The sequence below is a fragment of the Somniosus microcephalus genome, chromosome 4 (genome assembly GCF_052327205.1).
Source record: "Somniosus microcephalus isolate GS21.2 chromosome 4, FLI_Smic_1.0, whole genome shotgun sequence".
Classification (NCBI taxonomy): Eukaryota; Metazoa; Chordata; class Chondrichthyes; order Squaliformes; family Somniosidae; genus Somniosus; species Somniosus microcephalus.
Genome location: NC_140990.1, coordinates 267,010,973 through 267,030,365, shown reverse-complemented (window position 1 = coordinate 267,030,365; position 19,393 = coordinate 267,010,973). Strand labels below are relative to the sequence as shown.

Genomic DNA, 19,393 nt, shown 5'->3' with positions numbered 1-19,393 from the left:
TCCACCCTGTATGTTACTTCCTCAAAGAACTCAAGCAAATTTGTCAAACATGACTTCCCCTTCATGAAACCATGCTGAGTTTGTCCTATTAAATTATGTTTATCCAAATGTCCTGTTACTGTCTCCTTAATAATGGACTTTGGGAAGGTACTAAAGGCTAACAAATGCATCTGGCTTTTAAGGGAAGGTGGAAAGAAAACCACTCTTGAAGCGCAACATGATCTTAGTGTGGAAGTTGGGCCTGAAGAGCATCTCCTGAACTAGAAGGGCACTGTACTGGAACTGAATCATTCCTTCAACAAAAATGGCTGTCCTTTTCAATCTGCTTTCTTTTCCATCTATCAAGTGTAAAGTTTGGCTTTCTTGTATGTGACTAGGGGAGATCCTCGGAATTAATTCTGAAATAAAATGCTGGTGTATATTTTGAAATTTTGCATCTTGCCAAAAATCTATTTTTTCCCATTTATTTTGCCTTGGTGATCATTGTTTTATTAGTTACTCCTGAAATTAAATAAAGGATTATGTTTCTTAATCACCTATAATACTTTATATGTACAGGCGAGTGTCTTTAAAAAAAACTAAGACATGCTGCACACTCTGTAAGGAATACTTTTGAATTTATACAATCAGAACATCCAATGACCCAGATTTTGCAGTCAGCGGCGAAATGATGGTGCTCGCCGCTGATCTCGAAGCTGCCCACAAAGATCTAGCGATCTCTGTGAAGTCGATTTCACACCTCTCGATGTTCATTTGAATCTGACGTCAACTCTAGGGGATCACCAACAACAGTGGTGTCATCAAGCTGGCTCAGCAGCCAGAATTGAAGAATTTGCACAGACAGCAAACCAGGAAGTAAAATGCACTGATTTTCCTTCACTTTTTAATAATTTTACAGAGAGCGAAATAAGGATTGGAACATACACATGGGATTGAGGTAGAAGCTGAAACATCATAAACAAACTTTAAAAACAATATATATTTTAAAAAATACATGACATTTTTAACAATGGAAAAATTTGACATTCCACAATTTTTTTTTAAATGTTTAGGGTCAGAACAGCTGTTCAGTAATTATGACTCCGTACGCCATTAAAAACCCAGTTACATCTCATTCAACAACGCTCAACTTTTTCAGAGTTTTTAAGACCGATATTCCAGTGTAAAAGCTTAAGTTCTGGTCAGTTCAATGATTTCAATTGATTGCCAGCTGTGGGGAGTTCAACAGCACACCCTGTGGAGGAGCAGGGAATGACTGACAGAAACTTCTGGATTTCCATTATTAATTGTGCATGCGCGTACTCCAGAAGTTGCTGTCAGATTCACAGTTGTAATGATTGCAAACACAGGCAGTTTTGCTGTCATTACAACTGCAAATTCAGGGCCAATTTTTTTCAACAGGAAATGATTTTCTTCTATGGTAGTAGACCATGAAAAATACTGGACAAACTAGTTTACTTTCTAAAGACTCAATTTTTATCTGTTTTGAATCTGTGGTAAATCTCAGCAATGAGCTAACAGCTGTGTTAGTGTAGACATGCAATGCATCCAATCAGTTTCAATTAATATTAGTTAGTTACAGTAGGTTTTCAAGCAGTTTTACACAATACCATACTAGCAAGCCAGACTAACATTGCCTTTATCATGAATAGTTTTAGTAAACTGCCGATTTTACAAAATACCTCTTGGCTTTGTGTCATTTTTATTTTTTATAATTTGTGGAAAATTTGAAAGCTTTTTCCAGCTTCGTAGAAAAGAAAACACTTCCACCAATTTAAGATTTCAGTAATTTGATCAATTTTTTCCAGGGGATTGGGTGTGGGTGTGGGAAAAACAGGTCAAATGGAAATCCAATTCAGTGGTTTTCACTGTTTTTAACAGCATGAACATGCAATAGATATATTGTGCGACATTTGCTGAATTTAGTAATAAATGTCTATTTTACAGTTCGATGTTAAAGTACATACATCAAAGAAGGTAATTTATTGCCCTTTTACTTCGAATAGCAAACAAAAACTGTTTAAGCCTTATCAAAGGAAGTGGGTTTTATTTGCTTACGTGATAGTCCCAATTTGGTTTGAGTTTGTAGTGATGTTGCAATGTAAGCATTGCTTGTAGCTGATGTCACAAGCTGGATTAAAGGCCAGAAATTCCTGATGAGTTAATGTTTGATCTTTTTGTATCAATTATGGTGCTAACATCCAAATTCATTGTTTCCATGACTTGTTTTGGCCTGTTTAATGGGTGTGATCATACTTAATAGGTGTGATCATACCTGTAAAGTTATTTAAAACCTGGGTATTGTAGAAGAGATTTTTAGATTTCCATTTATAATCGCAATTGGGGACTGAATTAGCCTTGAATTTGAACTCCTATTTGGTACTATAAATTCTATGTGCTTTGACATTTTGGAAACTCTTATTTTATTTGTTATAGTTGTAGGCGTAAACATAATTTTCTGCCTTTGCATACTGAAATAGAAGGCAATGGTGCCAAGAAAATACAATTGCTGCCAGCCTCCCTTAATATCCTGGCGGTGTACAGTTTTACACTCACTTACTGATTTGATGGCTCTGTACTGCTAAGAAGTCGGGTGGGGGTCATTAAAAAAACTGCACCGCTTGTATATACACCAATTTTACAGTGTTGGTAAACAAGACAAGAGAAAACAAAACTGCTGGATGGATTTAGACACAAGAATGAGAATTTTGAAATTGAGAGCAAGGGGTTTTGGGGAGCCTTGCTGTTTGGTTATGAATATGTTTTCAATATTTCCATTTTTGAAAAAAAAAGTGATGGTGTATCAAAACTGCAGCTTTATTTTGTTTTGTAGGAATCAAGTACTAGTTTCCTTTAAATACATGGCTCTGCTGTGTTTTAAGCATACGTTGCATTCTGCACAGTCAGTGATTCCAGACGTCATTTGTACTCCTCATGCCAGGCACCTAAAGTTAATTTTCTGAGGGGAAGGGGGCTGCTGAATTTGTGATCATCCCTGTGGCACCAATGATGGCTTCGGTGAGTGATAATTATGAGTACAGTATAGCTCCGATTATTTTACATAGCTGGATCAGGAATAATTCCAAGTATGCAGCTATGGTTACAAAAGCAACTATGGAGGAAGATGAATGCAATCAACTACAGCAGAGAGCTTGAGGAGTAGTTCAGGGAAAGCTTTGTAGTCCCATTAAAAGTTAAATTGAACCACAACATGGGGCTACATAAAGTTGAAATGATAGCTCTGTAATGTCATTAAGCATTGAACTAGCCCAAAATGTTAGTAATAAATTAATAAATAATATCCAATTTAATTGGTAAGTCATGTTTTACAGGTCTTAGTTAATGGGTATTTATAAATTTATGATAGCCATTTATCTTTTTATACTAAAATCTACAAAGACATTTATATGCTGGATTTTCTGCTTGAATATCTGAATTCTGTTCCAGTCAGGCTTGCCTCAAAAATTACCATTTTATCCCTGTAGTCTATTTAACGATTTTGCCCACCTCAGACTAAAATATTAGGGGGTGGCTCTTGTGTTCATTAAAATAATTTATCACAACCGTATTGATTGATGCAAGAGGGAAAGTTGCAGGTTTAAGGGTATCGTTACATAAGATAGTGTAAAAGTGTCGGTCTTACTGATGGTTCCCGTTACCATGGTGTGGGGCGTGTTTCAACATTTAAGGAATTTTCTTACGGATCGCTTTATATTATTTTACGCTTTGTTACTTACAGGGTGTTGCTATTGCTTCCTATATTTTGTCTTGATTATAAAGTGGCTAAAATATATGGAGGCATACAACTGAAGTGTAAAGTATACTGTGGTTCAGCATTTGAAACCAAAAATAATTTATTCCAAAGGGATTTATTCTGGAGTGTATGTATAGATTCAGTTCTATTTGGCTTCAAATGCTGAATCACAGTAAACTTCAAAATGTTGTAAAGTTCACCAATAATGTATTGAAATCAAAACTTCTTTTGAGGGAAGGTACATGCCCCCAGACCTTCCTAGAAATAAATTTTACGCCATCAGAGCTCACTTCCCCCTTCAAAAAAAAATCTAAACCCACCATTGCACATCCAAAATTGCACTTGTGTGGACTTTAGTTGTATTTGCGGGGGAAAAAATCTAATGAAATATTGGGCTGGATTTTGCTGTAAAAAAGCAGTGCACACAGTTATTTATGTGCAAATCGGACAGCAACATACGGCGACCGCATATGCGCAGTTAAACGCGGAAGCTGCTGCCGAGATGCTCTGCTCCTCCAAAAGCTGCACGAAAGCAGCATTTCACCGTCTGACACACCATTCAAATGTCTTGAATGGTGTGAAGTTCCTGTACTTACCTCATAGCTATGTACTAAGCTCATCAAAAAATGTTGGGGCTTGTCCATTCCAGTCTAAGTACCCTTTTAATGGCGTGGTAAGTCTTAATTACTGCCAAACAACCTCTCTGACACTGAAAATTAACTTTTACAAGTGTGGAGTCTCATTCCTTCAGTTTTTAATTATTGTTGGAGATTTTTTTTTTAATGACATTTTTTGTTTGCTTTTTTTTTTCTTACACTTATCTCTCTCTCAATCCCATCTTTCTTTGGCTGTCTTTTATTTTGCTTCCTGTACATGATTTGGCATTGAACTATGTATTCTAACTGACACATCCTGGTTCAAACTCTGCCCATTGCTTTTATAGGTGCATCTTAAGTCGTGATAAGTTCATGTCCCATTGTAACTACTTTTTACATGTCATATGTGAGACCACTGGGTTCCAGATTTCACTGGTAAACAAAGTGAATTGCAGAATGTGAACAAAAAACAAGTAGTAAAATCGAATGTAATAAAAGGAATTTAACTTATACAGTTGCCGTCAAGCAGTGGTCTCGTCATAGAGTTTTATTCAAGCATGTATTTGATGTATATTGGGGCAGATTTTGCTGTGGATATGACCGTACTCTGAGAGTCCACCGTCATACCGCCTTTGAAGTTGACCGCAAGTTCTAGCACTTGCACTAAATCCCGAACTTGCGATCTGTCAAGTTATACCTTGACAGATGATCCACACCGACGGGGAAATACTTATTGCTGGCGCAGAGTTGGGCTAATTTTTTTTAAATTCGCTTATGGGATCTGGGCATCGCTGGCAAGGCCAGCATTTATTGCCCATCCCTAGTTGCCCTTGAGAAGGTGGTGGTGAGCCATCTTCTTGAACTGCTGCAGTCTGTGTGATGAAGGTACTCCCACAGTGCTGTTAAGTAGGGAGTTCCAGGATTTTGACCTAGCGACGATGAAGGATCGGCGATATACTTCTAAGTCAGGATGGTGTGTGACTTGGAGGGGAACTTGGAGGTGGTGTTCCCATGCGCCTGCTACCCTTGTCCTTCTAGGTGGAAGAGATCGCGGGTTTGGGAGGTGCTGCTGAAGAAGCCTTGATGAGTTGCTGCAGTGCATCTTGTAGATGGTACACACTGCAGCAACAGTACGCCAGTGGTGGAGGGAGTGAATGTTTAAGGATGGGGTGCCAATCAAGCGGGCTGCTTTGTCCTGGATGGTGTCGAGCTTCTTGAGTGTTGTTGGAGCTGAACTCATCCAGGCAAGTGGAGAGTATTCCATCACACTCCTTACTTGTGCCTTGTAGATGGTGGAAAGGCTTTGGGGAGTCAGGAGGTGAGGCACTTGCTGCAGAATACCTAGCCTCTGACCTGCTCTTGTTGCCACTGTATTTATGTGGCTGGTCCAGTTAAGTTTCTGGTCAATGGTGACCCCCAGGATGTTGATGGTGGGGGATTCGGCGATGGTAATGCTGTTGAATGTCAAGGGGAGATGGTTAGACTCTCGCTTGTTGGAGATAGTCATTGCCTGGCACGTCTGTGGCGCGAATGTTACCTGCCACTTATCAGCCCAAGCCTGAACATCGTCCAAGTCTTGTTGCGTGCGGGCATGGACTGCTTCATTATCTGAGGAGTTGTGAATGGTGCTGAACACTGTACAGTCATCAGCAAACATCCCCATTTCTGACCTTGTGTTGGAGGGAAGGTCATTGATGAAGCAGCTGAAGATGATTGGGCCTAGGACACTGCCCTGAGGAACTCCTGCAGCGATGTCCTGGGACTGTGATGATTGACCTTCAATCACCACAACCATCTTCCTTTGTGCTAGGTATGACTCTAGCCAGTGGAGCATTTCCCCCCTGATTCCCTTTGACTTCAGTTTTACTCGGGCTCCTTGATGCCACACTCGGTCAAATGCTGCCTTGATGTCAAGGGCAGTCACTCTCACCTCACCTCTGGAATTCAGCTCCTTTGTCCATGGCCTTGACATTGAAAGGGTTGCAAACAGAAACAGCTACTGGATAAGATATTAACTTTAGGTAGAGAATATGATGGTGAGCAAATGGCACCCTTTTGCTGTCGCCATTCTCCTTAATATAGTTTAATTAAAATTTTCCCATAGCAATGTGATAGAAAAACAATGGGAGAAATCAGCAATAACTGAGGAAGAGGTCTTCTGGATTCTCTAAATTTGCTTTTTTTTTGCTTTTAGTTTTGGTAATGTTTGATTCTCTTTTCAGATATGGAGTCTGGGGAGCGGTTGACATCTACTTCCTCTGCCCCTTCTTCTACATCTTCAGCATCCTCTACAGTCACAGCATCAGCTGCTTCTAAGGGCAGCCTTTCCACAGGAGCTGCAGGGTTTGGCTCCACACTGTCGACCTGCGGTAAGGACAGTACTCTGCTTCTAGAACTCGCTGTCACATTAAGCTCATTGCTGAAACATAGAATTTCAGTGAAACCTGTAAATTAGGGACATCTAAGGGGCTGGCATGCGGTGTCCTTTATTTGCAGGTGGCTTTATTTCCAAAATGGTGATTGTATGTACAGTAAACTGGATGAGCCAATTATCTCGGGATTGGTAGTATCTCCTGCAGCATTCCTTTTTTTATCGCTCTCACCCGGATCGTGCCTACTTCTGGAGACCTGCCAGCGGGATATGATTTTAGTTTATATTTTCTGTTCGTTGGGTTTCCCAGTTCATTGCCATCTTGGGGTCCTTTTCCATTGAGGGAGGGATGTCCTGATCCTGGGATCTTCTACGGGATCTGCAGCCTCCACAGGTCAAGGCAGCTGCTGTAGGCCGAGTGCCTGGGAGATGCCAGTCAAATTGGGGGGGCAGGGGGGTGGATTAATGTCCTGCAGCTCCTGTCCGGGATCCCATCCCTCTGTGCTGTAGCTGCTAATGTTTGAAGCACTGGGGGGTGGGTAGGGGGCTATTAGCAGCTCAGCAGTACCGGTGGAGTGAGATGTGATCCTTCAATTGCAGCTTTACTTTTTCCTGCTCGCGTGTTTTCAGTTGGGTTTTGAGTGCTCGGCTTGCCCCTGTTGATCGCAGTCTGACCGGAGCTTTTCTCCTGTGCAACTGCTTTCACACGTGCCCCTCTGCTCTGTAATTAATACTGTTTTAAATTAGAAATATCTGATAATATTTGACAGGAATGGAAAAAATGGATTCCACCACCTGAAGTTGAAATGCTGCGTTGCTCAACAGACTGAAGTTTGAAGGACTGCACAGTTAGGGTCGCCAAGCCTAGTTGGAGGCATAATCACCAATGTTCCTGTTTAGCTGCTGGACTGCGCAGCGATCTGCAGGTCCTGCGCAGCCGACTCCATGGTGTTCTAATGTCAAAAAACGTGCATGCGCGGCAAATTGAATGGGCCACGCAGCACTTAAAGGGGCCACGCACCCAAAAAAAATTGTGGGGAACATTGATAACTGCATGTCATTGGATCACATGACTATTACAAATGTTATTGCATTTACCTTACAACAGTTGGGTTACCCTTGTATTTGACTCTTTTTGCTCATGGCTTTGCGCCAGCAACTGTTGTGCAAGAAGTTCCAAGAAGCAGGCGTGAACTGGCGAAGAGGGGGAAACTGAGAAATTACAGCACAGGAGGAGGCCCTCAGTCAATGGTGCTCTCTCCTGTAGCCCCCAGATCCTTATATATTCCCCCTTTTCAGATATTTATCCCGTTCCCTTTCTTATTAAATATTTGTCTTTACCTCTATAGCCAGCTGTGGTGAAGGATCCCATGGACTAATCGCTCTCAGTTGAAGAATCTTTTCCTCCCTTCCCCTTCCACTTTATTGGCTGCTCCTCCTCCATTGTTGCTCCCACTCCATGTTGTTGCTGCTGTTCTTGGCTCTGCAAACAATGATGGTGCTCATCCCTACCCCACCTGCTTGAGCCCCAATCTCCCACTCCCCTTCTCTTTCCCCGAGATCTCATTCCCCAGTTTCCATCTGTCCCCGAGATCCTATCTCTCCCAAGCACCCATTTCCCATCTCTCCCAGAGTCCCCATTCCTCAGTCTCCATCTCGTCCCCGCCCCACCGATCCCCCTACCCCGATTTTGGAGCATCCCGCCTCCGAATTCAGAGACCCCCTCCCACGAATGCTGAGACTTCCCCCACCCCAGACCCCTTCCTGAGTGTCGACATCCATAATTTCCGAATCATTGGCCCTCTCCCAACTGCGCTCCACCTGAGGACGTGACGTGACGATGCGGGTACAATGTGGCGGGTAATTTTATGTCATGATCGCTACGTTAATAATTTCCATAAAAAATCCAATTATCTTCCAGGCTACTAGAGGCAGCCACCTGGAGACCCATGCCCCATTTCACGAGAGTACCAGTCACTCCGGTGCATTTCCCAGCTTTTGTGGAATGAGGAGTTCTTTACCTAGCATCCATAGCAGCAGAGGAACCCCTCTATCCCGGAGATCGAGCATTTCTCTAGCGCTATAGACTCTGGGTAAAGAGAGACCCACAAAAGCAGAGTTTTTTTTCACCCATTGCCACCTTGCACTTACCTGTGTGTCCAGTGTTTTAAATTACAAACTGACTTGGTTCATTGAAGGCTGTCCGTAGTTCGTAGCATGCGAATGTCCGTGGTTTCAAAGTGGAGCTTGTATCTATTATAATGCAAGTTATTTGGGACTGTCAATAAGTGTCTTTTTTTTGCACGTGTCCATTTTTGGGGGTGTCCATTTGTAAAGGTTTTACTGTACATAGAATAGCACAGAAACTGGCTGTTTGGCCCAACTTGTCTGTGCTGGTGTTTATGAGCCTCCTCCCATCCTACTTCATCTAACCCTATCTGCATATCCTTCTATTCCTTTCTCCCTCATGTACATGTGCTATTTGCCTCAACTATGCCGTGTGGGAGCAAGTTTCACATTCTAACCAATCTCTGGGTAAAGAAGTTTATCCTGAATTCTTTATTGGATTTATTAGTGACTATCTTATATTTATGATTCCTAGTTTTGGACACCCTCACAAGTGGAAACATCTTCCCTACGTCTACCCTGTCAAACCTCTTCATAATTTTAAAGACCTCTATCAGGTCACCCCTCAGCCTTTTCTTTTCCAGAGAAAAGAGCCACAACCTTTTCAGTCTTTCCTGATAAGGTATCATCCTTGTAAATCTCTTTTGCACCTTCTCCAGTGCCTCTCTATTCTTTTTGTAATATGGAGACCAGAACTGTGTACACTATATTGTTCCTGATTGTTCAGTATTTTGGAGATGGTGACTGGTTTCCTGCATGCACAGTGCATTGAATAAAGCAAAAAAAAATTATAATTGGTTTATCTTCATTCTGGTTGAAGTTCAAGAATTTAAAAAAAAACTTGGGGAATTTTCCCAGCCCTGGGGAGGCAAGACTGCTGGGAAAATGGCAGAAACTGGGAGTGGGTACCGAACCCGCTCTCAACCCGCCTCCTTGCCATCTTCCCGGGAGATGGGTCCCCAACTCGCACAGGGACCCGGGTCCCCAACTCGCACAGGGACCCGCCTCCTCAAGGCGGGAAGGGGATTAGAGCCAATTAACTGCCTGTTAACAGATAGTTAACGGGCAGTTTTGAGGCTTATCCCCATTTTACCCCGCAAGTGCGGGCTTCCCGACAGCTGCGAACTTCGCCAGGGTCAGCGAGGCGAGCAGTGGGTCTTCGGGGATGAGAGGGATCGAAAAGTCCACTGTGGAGGCGAGTGATGGGTGCAAGTGTGGAGAGGTGAGTGTAAAGTGTTAGAAAAAGATTACTTACCTTTGCTTCTTCCTGCAGACTTCAACCCTTGGGGATCTCAATGGCAAAGATGACAGAATTCTGCTGAGGAAATGGGTTTTGGTGAGCCTCCAGTGCAAGGGCTCACCTTAGAACAGAGATTCGGTGTTTGACAGCTTGTAAAAGCTGTCAAACGCTGACAATTCATCTGTCAAAATTTTTCGACAGATGAAACGTCATATGCTGACGTCCTCTGTCACTGGCTTTCCCTTAATTGGCCGTCTAAGCCCGCAGGGCGGGCTTAACAAGGTCAATCAAGGGAAAATAGTGTGGGTTGGCCGGATGTCGTTGGGGGTGGGACTGAAACCCGACAACCAGCAGTCCTGCCCCCATTGACAAAATCTAGCCCATAGTCTTCAAATGAAATTTGCATAAATCAGTGACCAGTTTTAATTTCTTGGCCTCTAACTATTTAGCAATCATACAGATTTTAAAATATTCTGTCGAAATTTGTGGCAAAACTGAACTTCAGAGAGTGAAAGGAATTGAGGTTGAAATGTAATAGTAAGCAAAGAAGAAAGAAAAGGCCTTTTTTGATTAATTTCATCATTGCCTGTAGAATTCTCTACTAATGTTTCCTGTAGAAATATTTATTAGATATAACTACAGTATTGTACTTTCTGGAATTTTACCTTTAAAGTGCATTTTCCTCAAATATAATTTCTCTCCAAGGTCTTTGAATGTGTTGTCACCTTCCAAATCCATTCCCATTTCTCCCATAACTACCTGCTTCAATCCCTCCAATTAGGTTTCTGTACCATCCACAACACCAAAGTGGCTCCAAATAAAGTTATGAATTAAATTCTCCATGATTGTGACCATGGTGCATTATCCCTCCTCACTGTCCTTGACATGGTTGATCACACAATCCTGCTCCAGTACCTGTTCGCTCCCTCACTTGGTTCCAGTGTCATCTATCCATTCGCAGCCGGAGCATTTCTAGAAATGGCTTCTTTTTCTAACCTGGCATCGTCACCTTGGGCGTCCCCCAAGGATCCATCATTGGCCTCATCCTCATCTACATGCTTCCCCTTGGTGGCATCATTGGCAAACACTTGACCGACATCCAATCGTGGATGAGCAGTAAATTCCTTCAGCTAAATATTGGGAAGACAAAAGCTATCATCTTTGACCCTGCAACAAACTATACCGATTCCATCCCCCTACCTGTGCCCTGTTCTACGCCAAGCTGGGCTACCGACTTGGTATCCTCCCCATTACAGAAACTACATACTTCCACTTCCGGAACATTGTCTGTCTCTGCTGCTCCCTCAGCCCATCCACAGTGAAACCCTCATTCATGCCTTTACCACCATCAGACTCAATTCTCCAGTGGTCTTTGGGCTGGCCTCCCATCCTACACCCTCCATAAACTTCAGTTTGGCCAAAACTCTGCTTCTTGTATCCTATCCTGCACATGGTGCTGCTTGCCGATCACCCCTGTGCTTGCTAACCAACATTGGCTCCTGGTCCCCCAGTGCCTGAAAATTAAAATTCCCATCCATGTGTTTACATCCCTCCAGTGGCCTCATCTCTTCCTATCTCTGTAACCTCCTTAAACCCTACAACCCCTAGATCACAGCCATTTAATTATTTAGTCTTTTGTCATGTCAGAGGGCACTGTATTTTACTAAGGTACCCTAAGCTAGTGGTTTCCTACATTACAACAGTGACTACACTTCAAAAAGTACTTCATTGGCTATAAAGCGCTTTGGGACGTCTGGTGATTGTGAAAGGCGCTATATAAATGCAAGTCTTTTTTTTGTCTATTTGCAGCCTCTTACTTATTTCTTTTTAAGTTGTAATTGTACCGTAGGTTCAAATTTATTAAATTATTTTCAGATGTCTTGCTTGTTACTTAGACACAAGTGTTATAGAAATATGTGCTAGCCTTCTGTGTATTGCTTTCAAACATTCATCTCTGGTTGTACCAGTGGAATTTCAAAACCATGGGTGAGATAATGTTCAGTGTATTCTGATTAGGCTGCATGGTTACAGATTTTCATATATCTATTATGGAAAAAATGTTTGAAATGTAATTGGTAGTAATTTACAAAATGTGAGAAGCATTTAACTGTATAGAGTTTAGAAGAATGAGAGGGGATCTCATTGAAATGTATAAAATTCTGACAGGGCTGGATGCAGGGAGGATGTTTCCCCTGGCTGGGTGGGGTGGGGGGGGTGGGGGGTGGGTGTCTAGAACGAGGGGTCACAGTCTCAGGATATGGGGTAGGACATTTAAGACTGAGATGAGGAGAAATTTCTTCACTCAGAGGGTGGTGAACCTGTGGAATTCTCTACCACAGAAGGCCGTGGAGGCCAAGTCACTGAATATATTTAAGAAGAAGGAGATAGATAGATTTCTAGACACAAAAGGCATCAAGGGGTATGGGGAGAGAGCGGGAATATGGTATTGAGATAGAGGATCAGCCATCATATTGAATGGCGGAGCAGGCTCGAAGGGCCGAATGGCCTATTCCTGCTTTTATTTTTCTATGTTTCTATATACATGAAGTTGGTGTTGAATGTTTTCATACTACTTGCTTCAAAATACATTTAACATTCTTTTGTTTACTCCCCAATATAATTTTTTTAAATACCTTTTTGTTCAATTTCAGGGCAAATGTTTAGAGCAGCAGCTGGAGATCAGCCTTTTAATTTGTCTGCAGTATCGAGTGCCTTCCCAATGGTTAACCACGCAGCCTTTGGACTGCACACTACAAGCTCAGGGCGTTCAGAGTTTGGCGGCCTGGGAACAATTGGTGCATCAACAGCCTTAGTGGGACACACACAACTATCATCTTTTCCAGGTACTTCAAATTTTTTATTTAGTTTTTTTTCATTAATGTCAATCCACAGTGTGATAAAAGATTTAAGCCCAGAAATTTGGCCACGCAGCACCCTAGGCGTTAACTGGCCTACTAAGGTCCCAATATAGTGGGCAGGAAATGCACGTACTTTCTGGCCAGAAGTGCGCCACCTGTCATATTATTTAAGATAGATGCACTGGCGACAGGAGTGCACAGCGGCAACATTTAAAGGGCACAATAATTTATTTAAATTAGTGTCCTGCACTACTTGCTGGGCTGGTTTTCGATTTTCAAATGCACCAGTGCTTCACTTGCCACGTGCTGAACTCACACAGCACAACGTGATGCTAACCACAGGAAGGCACCCTCACCAACGATATTTAAAGGGGTCGTGCAGTACTTGCAGGTTAGTTGCTGATTTATCATTTCAGGTTGCTGGTTGACTTCTGGATATTTATTGGTTTGTTTATCACTCTGGAAAGTTCACTTTGTCTAAGCAAATAAAGATTTTGCTAGTGTTGCACTGTTTTTGGTTGCCTCAGAAATCGTTTGGCTGCAGACATGGGTGGTCTCATCGGGCTGCCTTTGATGCTGGAGGATGAGGGGGAGCAGCAAGGAAGGTACCACGGAGCAGAAGTTGCCAGAAGAGGGGGGTTGGGGGGAAGGGGGAGGAGGGCACTGAACAGGAGGCCATATCCATAGAGGGTCTTCAGAGAACACTTTTCCTACATTAACTTTACTCGGGAGCAATGTATGAGGGTAACTGAGGAGAATTATTTTTACACAACGAATGTTATGATTTGGAATTAATACCTGAAAGGTTGGTGGAAGCAGATTCAATAGTAACTTTAAAAAGGGAATTGGATATATACTTGAAAAGGAAAAATTTGCAGGGCTATGGGGAAAGAGCAGGAGAGCGGTTTCAAAGGGCTGGCATGGACACGATGGGCCGAATGGCCTCCTACTCTGAGTATGATTGAGTCACAACAAACAACACAAAATCCAGAACAAAAACAGATTTATCAATCAACTCAGTTACATCTCTATCTGATAGTTTACGCAAATAATTAAGACTCTGTCTTGTAGCAGCCCTTAGTGCCTGTCTTGCGTGTTCCTTTCCCTATCCTAGTGTTCCTACAAGGTGTTTCCCCAGTGGCTACAGCATGGGAGGTGGAAGACTGCTGAGCTTCCATTGAGGACACTTCAGATGGCCACTCCAGTGCAGTGCTGAGGGAGTGCTGCACTGTTGGAGGTGCTGTCTTTTGGATGAGACGTTAAACTACTCTTTCAGGTGGACGTAAAAGATCCCATGGCACTATTTCGAAGAAGAGCAGGGGAGTTATCCCCGGTGTCCTGGCCAATATTTATCCCTCAACCAACATAACAAAAACAGATTATCTGGTCATTATCACATTGCTGTTTGTGAAGCTTGCTGTGCGCACATTGGCTGCCACATTTCCCACATTGCAACAGCAACTCCACTTCAAAAAGTACTTCATTGGCTGTAAAGTGCTTTGAGATGTCCGGTGGTCATGAAAGGCGCTATGTAAATGCAAGTCTTTCTTTCTTTCATGCTGGACGACCTTGAGCAGCTCTGGGCCTAGAGGGCCCAGCTGCAGACTGCACAATCTTGACATAGGCCGGAGCAGTCTGGCCTGACTGGTGGTATGACACCAGCAAGGGCACTGGTGAAGTGGCTGGCGAGGAATCAGGCATGCTGTCATTCTAGGAGAGGACAGCAGGTGCCTCTGCTATGGAGCCATGGCTATTCTCCTGGGACCGGCGCCTCAGCACTCATATGGCTCTGTAGAGTGGAGGCCCCTGTCGATTTTGTTCCCCAGAGCCTGTGTGGAAGTGGTGTGAGCTGCGCTTCTGTGCTGCTATGGAAGTTGCCAGCAGAGGCTCCATCACAGTGGGTGCCACTTTGTTGTTAATGGAGCTGACCGTTTCGTCCATGTTGAACAGAACGGTCTTGATGCTGTGCGCAAAGCCTTGAGACAAGTTGGAGCTGGACTCTTCCATGCTCAGCTACATTTTGCGCAGCTTTCTGGCAGGCGCCCAGTGCATCTAGCATTTCCTGGTAGGTGCCTATGAGCCTTCTTTGGTAGCCTGGATCCTCAAAGTCAGCATATAAGTCCTCTGCAGCAGAACTAGTATACGACCTTACCTTCTGGTGAGCTTGCACAAATGGCATCCAATCTCCATGCCCTATCTCCTGTGCACTTGTGCCTAGTGAGTCACCACGTGTAGATGACACCTCTAACCTGGCCTCTAAAGTACACGTGATGCCATTATCTGAGCTGGTGCTTACTAGAGTCAGATCGAGTGACGTGCACCTTCCTGAAGGCTCACCTTCTCTTCCTCGACTGGCACTGGGGCTTCCAAATTCTCAGCTCCTGAATTGAAAGAGAGGGATGAGGGTTAGCTTTTTGGTGTGAAGGAAGAGCAGAGAGAGAGAGCAGTATGCCCACATTTATAATGGGTTTTATAATAGGTTTTATCTGTAGAAACTCATGACTCAAAACAGTCTGAACCTGGGCTGTGCGATTTAGTCATTGGAGTACCACAATTTTTCTTTCATGTTTTCTGAAATTGTTTTTCATCTGGCTTTTTTCTTCATCAGTAACTAAAATTTCTAATGCCCAAAATAAGGGTTTAAACATTATATAAAAATCAACCAACTTTATTACACAATAATATGATTAAATGTATCCATTTAGTTGTTTTTTGTGTCTTTCAATGTCTTTATGAAAGGTTTTCGTTAAAGCTCTCGGCCTCTCCCAAAAGCCTGGGCTTGGAGTTACAGGAAACTCTCGTTTAAATGGCACCTAAATATCCGGAATTCTCTATTAACCGGCAAAATTCATACTCTGAAAACAACACCTCAATAACTGGAAATGTTGCAGAGTCCCGAGTCTCCCGCGGTGGCCGAGTTAGTCAGTGAGGGTAGTTCTCCAAACTGCCACTATTCGGCTTCTTGGCGCTGTCGGAAGTCCGAACACCTCAATAACAGGAGGCTGTCTCCCGCGCTGCCGGTAGTCTCTTCCGATCTGCCATTTTTCTGTGTGTCTCTCCATCTTTATCGTGAATTATCTCCCCCCATCTTGCATTATGGAATTCCCAAAAGTTGGTCCAAGCAAAAGGACTTGGAATAAGTGTACAGTCAACTACAGTACTGTATACAGTCGTTTACTGTATAAGTTTTGTTTTACTGTTAAGTAATTAAAGAGTTATGGATTACCCTCAACTGGCAGTACTGTACTTAATCAAACATCTCCCACCATCCATTTAACACAACATTCTGTAGGTGAGTGCCCAATTATTGTATACTGCATATTTCTTGATTTTTTTTATTTTTGTTTGTTAAAATTAGCCTCGGTAGATAACCCTCTCCGTCATCCGGAATTTTTAATCAACCGGCACCATCCCGGTCCCGTCGGTGCTGGATACCAAAGAGTTTCCTGTAATATATTTACCCAGAACTGTGACGCTGTGAGCTGAATTTAGATTCTGCAGTCTGAACATGTGCAATATACTTAATTTCCCAGGATACATCCATACCATTCAGTCAGCTGTACTGCCGGATTTTTTTTCTTCAGCTTCTAGCGATTTCCACTCACGTTTTTCAAAATTACTTGAAAAGCTAGAGGATCAATGTCAAATTCTTTATTTAGGTAAAATTTATTTTGAGATTTCTTTTAAAAACAGAAGCTGTCCTTTTAACAAGAGTGCGTGTGTGGAAAGAAGACAGACTGATGTTTACACACCTGTACAAACTTCAAAAAAATGTATTCAGCTGAGAGACAGAGGGTCTTTTCCTGGTGTAATTAGTTCCTTTTCCCAAAAAAATTCAACTTTGAAGCAAACAACCTCTAATTAACCTGATATTAGCGGTTGTGTTGACAGTGGAGACAGCTACAATTATTTCAACTATCACCTGTGCTCTGTTGACAGAACGGCCTCTAATTATTTTAATTAAAAAAGTGACAGTGTATCTGAAATGCTTTAATCAGAGAGAGAAAAGGTGCTGAACTGAATGTTGAGAACATGGGTGAAAGTCCTTGAATGTACTATTAAATTGATTGAATTCAAATGTTTTGAATGTATGTATTTTACAAAGTTGTACTGTAGTTAGATGGCAATAAATTCAGTGCACTCAGCATAAAACCTCCCATTATTGTTTATGCATCTTACGCTGGTTTCAAATAACTAAAGCGTTCAATAATGGTACTTCTGATCTCAATCTCTCTGCTCCCCTCTCCGCCCCCTTCGGCCCCCCTCCTCTCCGCCCCCTTTCGCCCTCCTCTCCGCCCCCTTTCGCCCTCCTCTCCGCCCCCCTTCGCCCTCCTCTCCGCCCACTCTTCCTTCCCTTGCCCTCACCCTTCCCCTCTCTGCTCCCTCCCTTGCCTGCTCTTCCTCCACTCCCTTGCCCTTTCACTCCCCTTCCCTTGCCCTTTCCCACCCCCTCCTTTGCTTCACCCTCCCCTCTCCGCCCCGTCCCTTGGCCACTCTTCCTTCCCTTGCCCTCTCCCACCCCTTCTTTTGCCCTCACCCTTCCCCTCTCCACCCCCTTCCTTGCCTCCTTCCCATGCCATCTTGCCCTCCGCCCCCTCTCGTGCCCCCCCTCCTATCCTTCTTCTCCACTCCTCCCGTTCACATTCTCTCCTCCCCCTCTGCTTTCGTCCTGTCTTTTTGAAGATATTCTGCAGGATTGGAGACTCAGAAGAGAGTACATAATAAGGATAGAATTTGAAACAAATTAATTTCTAATCAGTAATGTTTTTGAAATTGTGAGTAAATATATTTTTAAAAAGTTACATGGCTGAATAAAATGTTTAATACTTCTTCACAATTAGCAAAAGAACAAGATGGCAGCCAAACTGGCACAGAACGCTCAGAATCTTCTTACACAATCACCCCATTGTGCAATAATTCTAAAAAATTTACATAGGCAATTTCCATTATAAATTTGGAAGTACAAATTGATAATAGGAAAATTTGTCAAAAATCGTTACAACAGGAACTGAAATCGTACTGACAAGAACTGCACTTAGACGCAAGGGCCCGGAGTTTGCGGTCAGTGGCAAAGTGACAGCAATTGCCGCTGACCTTGCAGAAAGATGCCCACAAAGATCTCGCGATCTCTGTGGTGAAAACTTGAACTTTCTTGATGTTAAATTGATTGTAGCGCTGTCAAAAGGGGATCCCCAGCGGAGAGCAGCAGTGATGTCATCAAGTGGTCTAAGCAGCTAAACATTGAAATTATCAGAATATAAAAAGAAATAGTAAAGTATTCTATCGACATATAAACAACAAAAGGAAAATTGGGATACACAAGATAAACTCATAGGTAATTACCATGAAGTGGCAGAAATATTGAATAGTTACTTTGCCTCAGTTTTTACCAGGGAGACCAACAAGGTGGATGTGATGTTAGAAGAAGAGATCAAAAAGGATATCAAGACATTTAAGATAGAAAGGGGGGAGATTATAAACTCGACATTCGGCCCAGCTGGTCTATGCCAGTATTTATGCTCCACACGAGCCTTCTCCCACCCTACTTCATCTCATTCTATTGGCCTTCTTAAATAATAAAATTTCTTCTATTACTGTAAAATGATTTTTAGAGAATATAAAATTGTTGTTTTTTCCATACAAACCTCACTCAGTAGGTCATATATTTGCCACATGGCAAGACAGGAGACTTGTTCTCATGATTCTCTAAATGATGCTAATCAGCCAGCAACCAGTAGGCATGTGACACAAGCCTCATGACAACTCTCTTTTCAGTTTCCCTTCCACTTCCGTCCCAATCCCCATGGGAAGGTGTGACAGCGACTGGGAAATCAGCAGAGTTGGGGTTGAGGTTCAAACTGCAGTAGAGTGGAACCTAATGACGTACAACTTCATGACAGTCCTGAATATTTTATATTATAGAAGATACAAGGGGCACTGTGGAACGACAGACGCTCGCAAATTACAAACTGATGTACCAAACCCTATTAGCTTAGTGTATTTTACACCTTAAAACAGGGAGCACTGTATTTTTCCTAAGGTGATGAGCTCAAACCTGAACAAAGTGCCCCAAATGAAGACTGACCAGCAATTTGTGTGACTACAGCAATGCATATGAAAATTCAGTAGAAATGGGAATAGTGCCAGAGGACTGGTAAACAGCTAATGTTCCTGTATTCAAAAAGGGAAATAGAACAAATCCAGGCAACTATAGACCAGTTAGCTTAACGCCGGTGGTAGGAAAGATATTAGAATCTTTTCTCAAAGATGTAATAAAAAAATCTAGAAATCGAAAATATAATAGTCGGCACTGATTTCAAAAGGGGAGGTCATGCTTGACCAACCTTATTGAATTCTTTGACGAAGTAACAGAGAATAGACAAGGGTAATGCAATGGATGTAATATTCATGGACTTTCAAAGGAATTCAGTTAGGTAGATAGTAGAC

At 42.6% G+C, this 19,393-nt stretch overlaps 1 protein-coding gene across 21 annotated transcripts in view; it reads left to right on the top strand.

The window, feature by feature from the left end:
* The window catches only part of baz2ba (bromodomain adjacent to zinc finger domain, 2Ba), a 367,748-nt gene that overhangs the window by 150,531 nt on the left and 197,824 nt on the right, over positions 1–19,393 (top strand). For all 21 annotated transcript variants that reach the window (XR_015078191.1, XM_085986373.1, XM_085986365.1 and 18 more), the window contains 2 exons: positions 6,573–6,719; positions 12,740–12,931. Coding sequence is in view for 20 of the 21 variants with exons in the window: in XM_085986373.1 (XP_085842499.1) it covers positions 6,573–6,719; positions 12,740–12,931 (339 nt within the window). In the remaining variant the exon portion in view is untranslated. The remainder of the gene's footprint in view (positions 1–6,572; positions 6,720–12,739; positions 12,932–19,393) is intronic.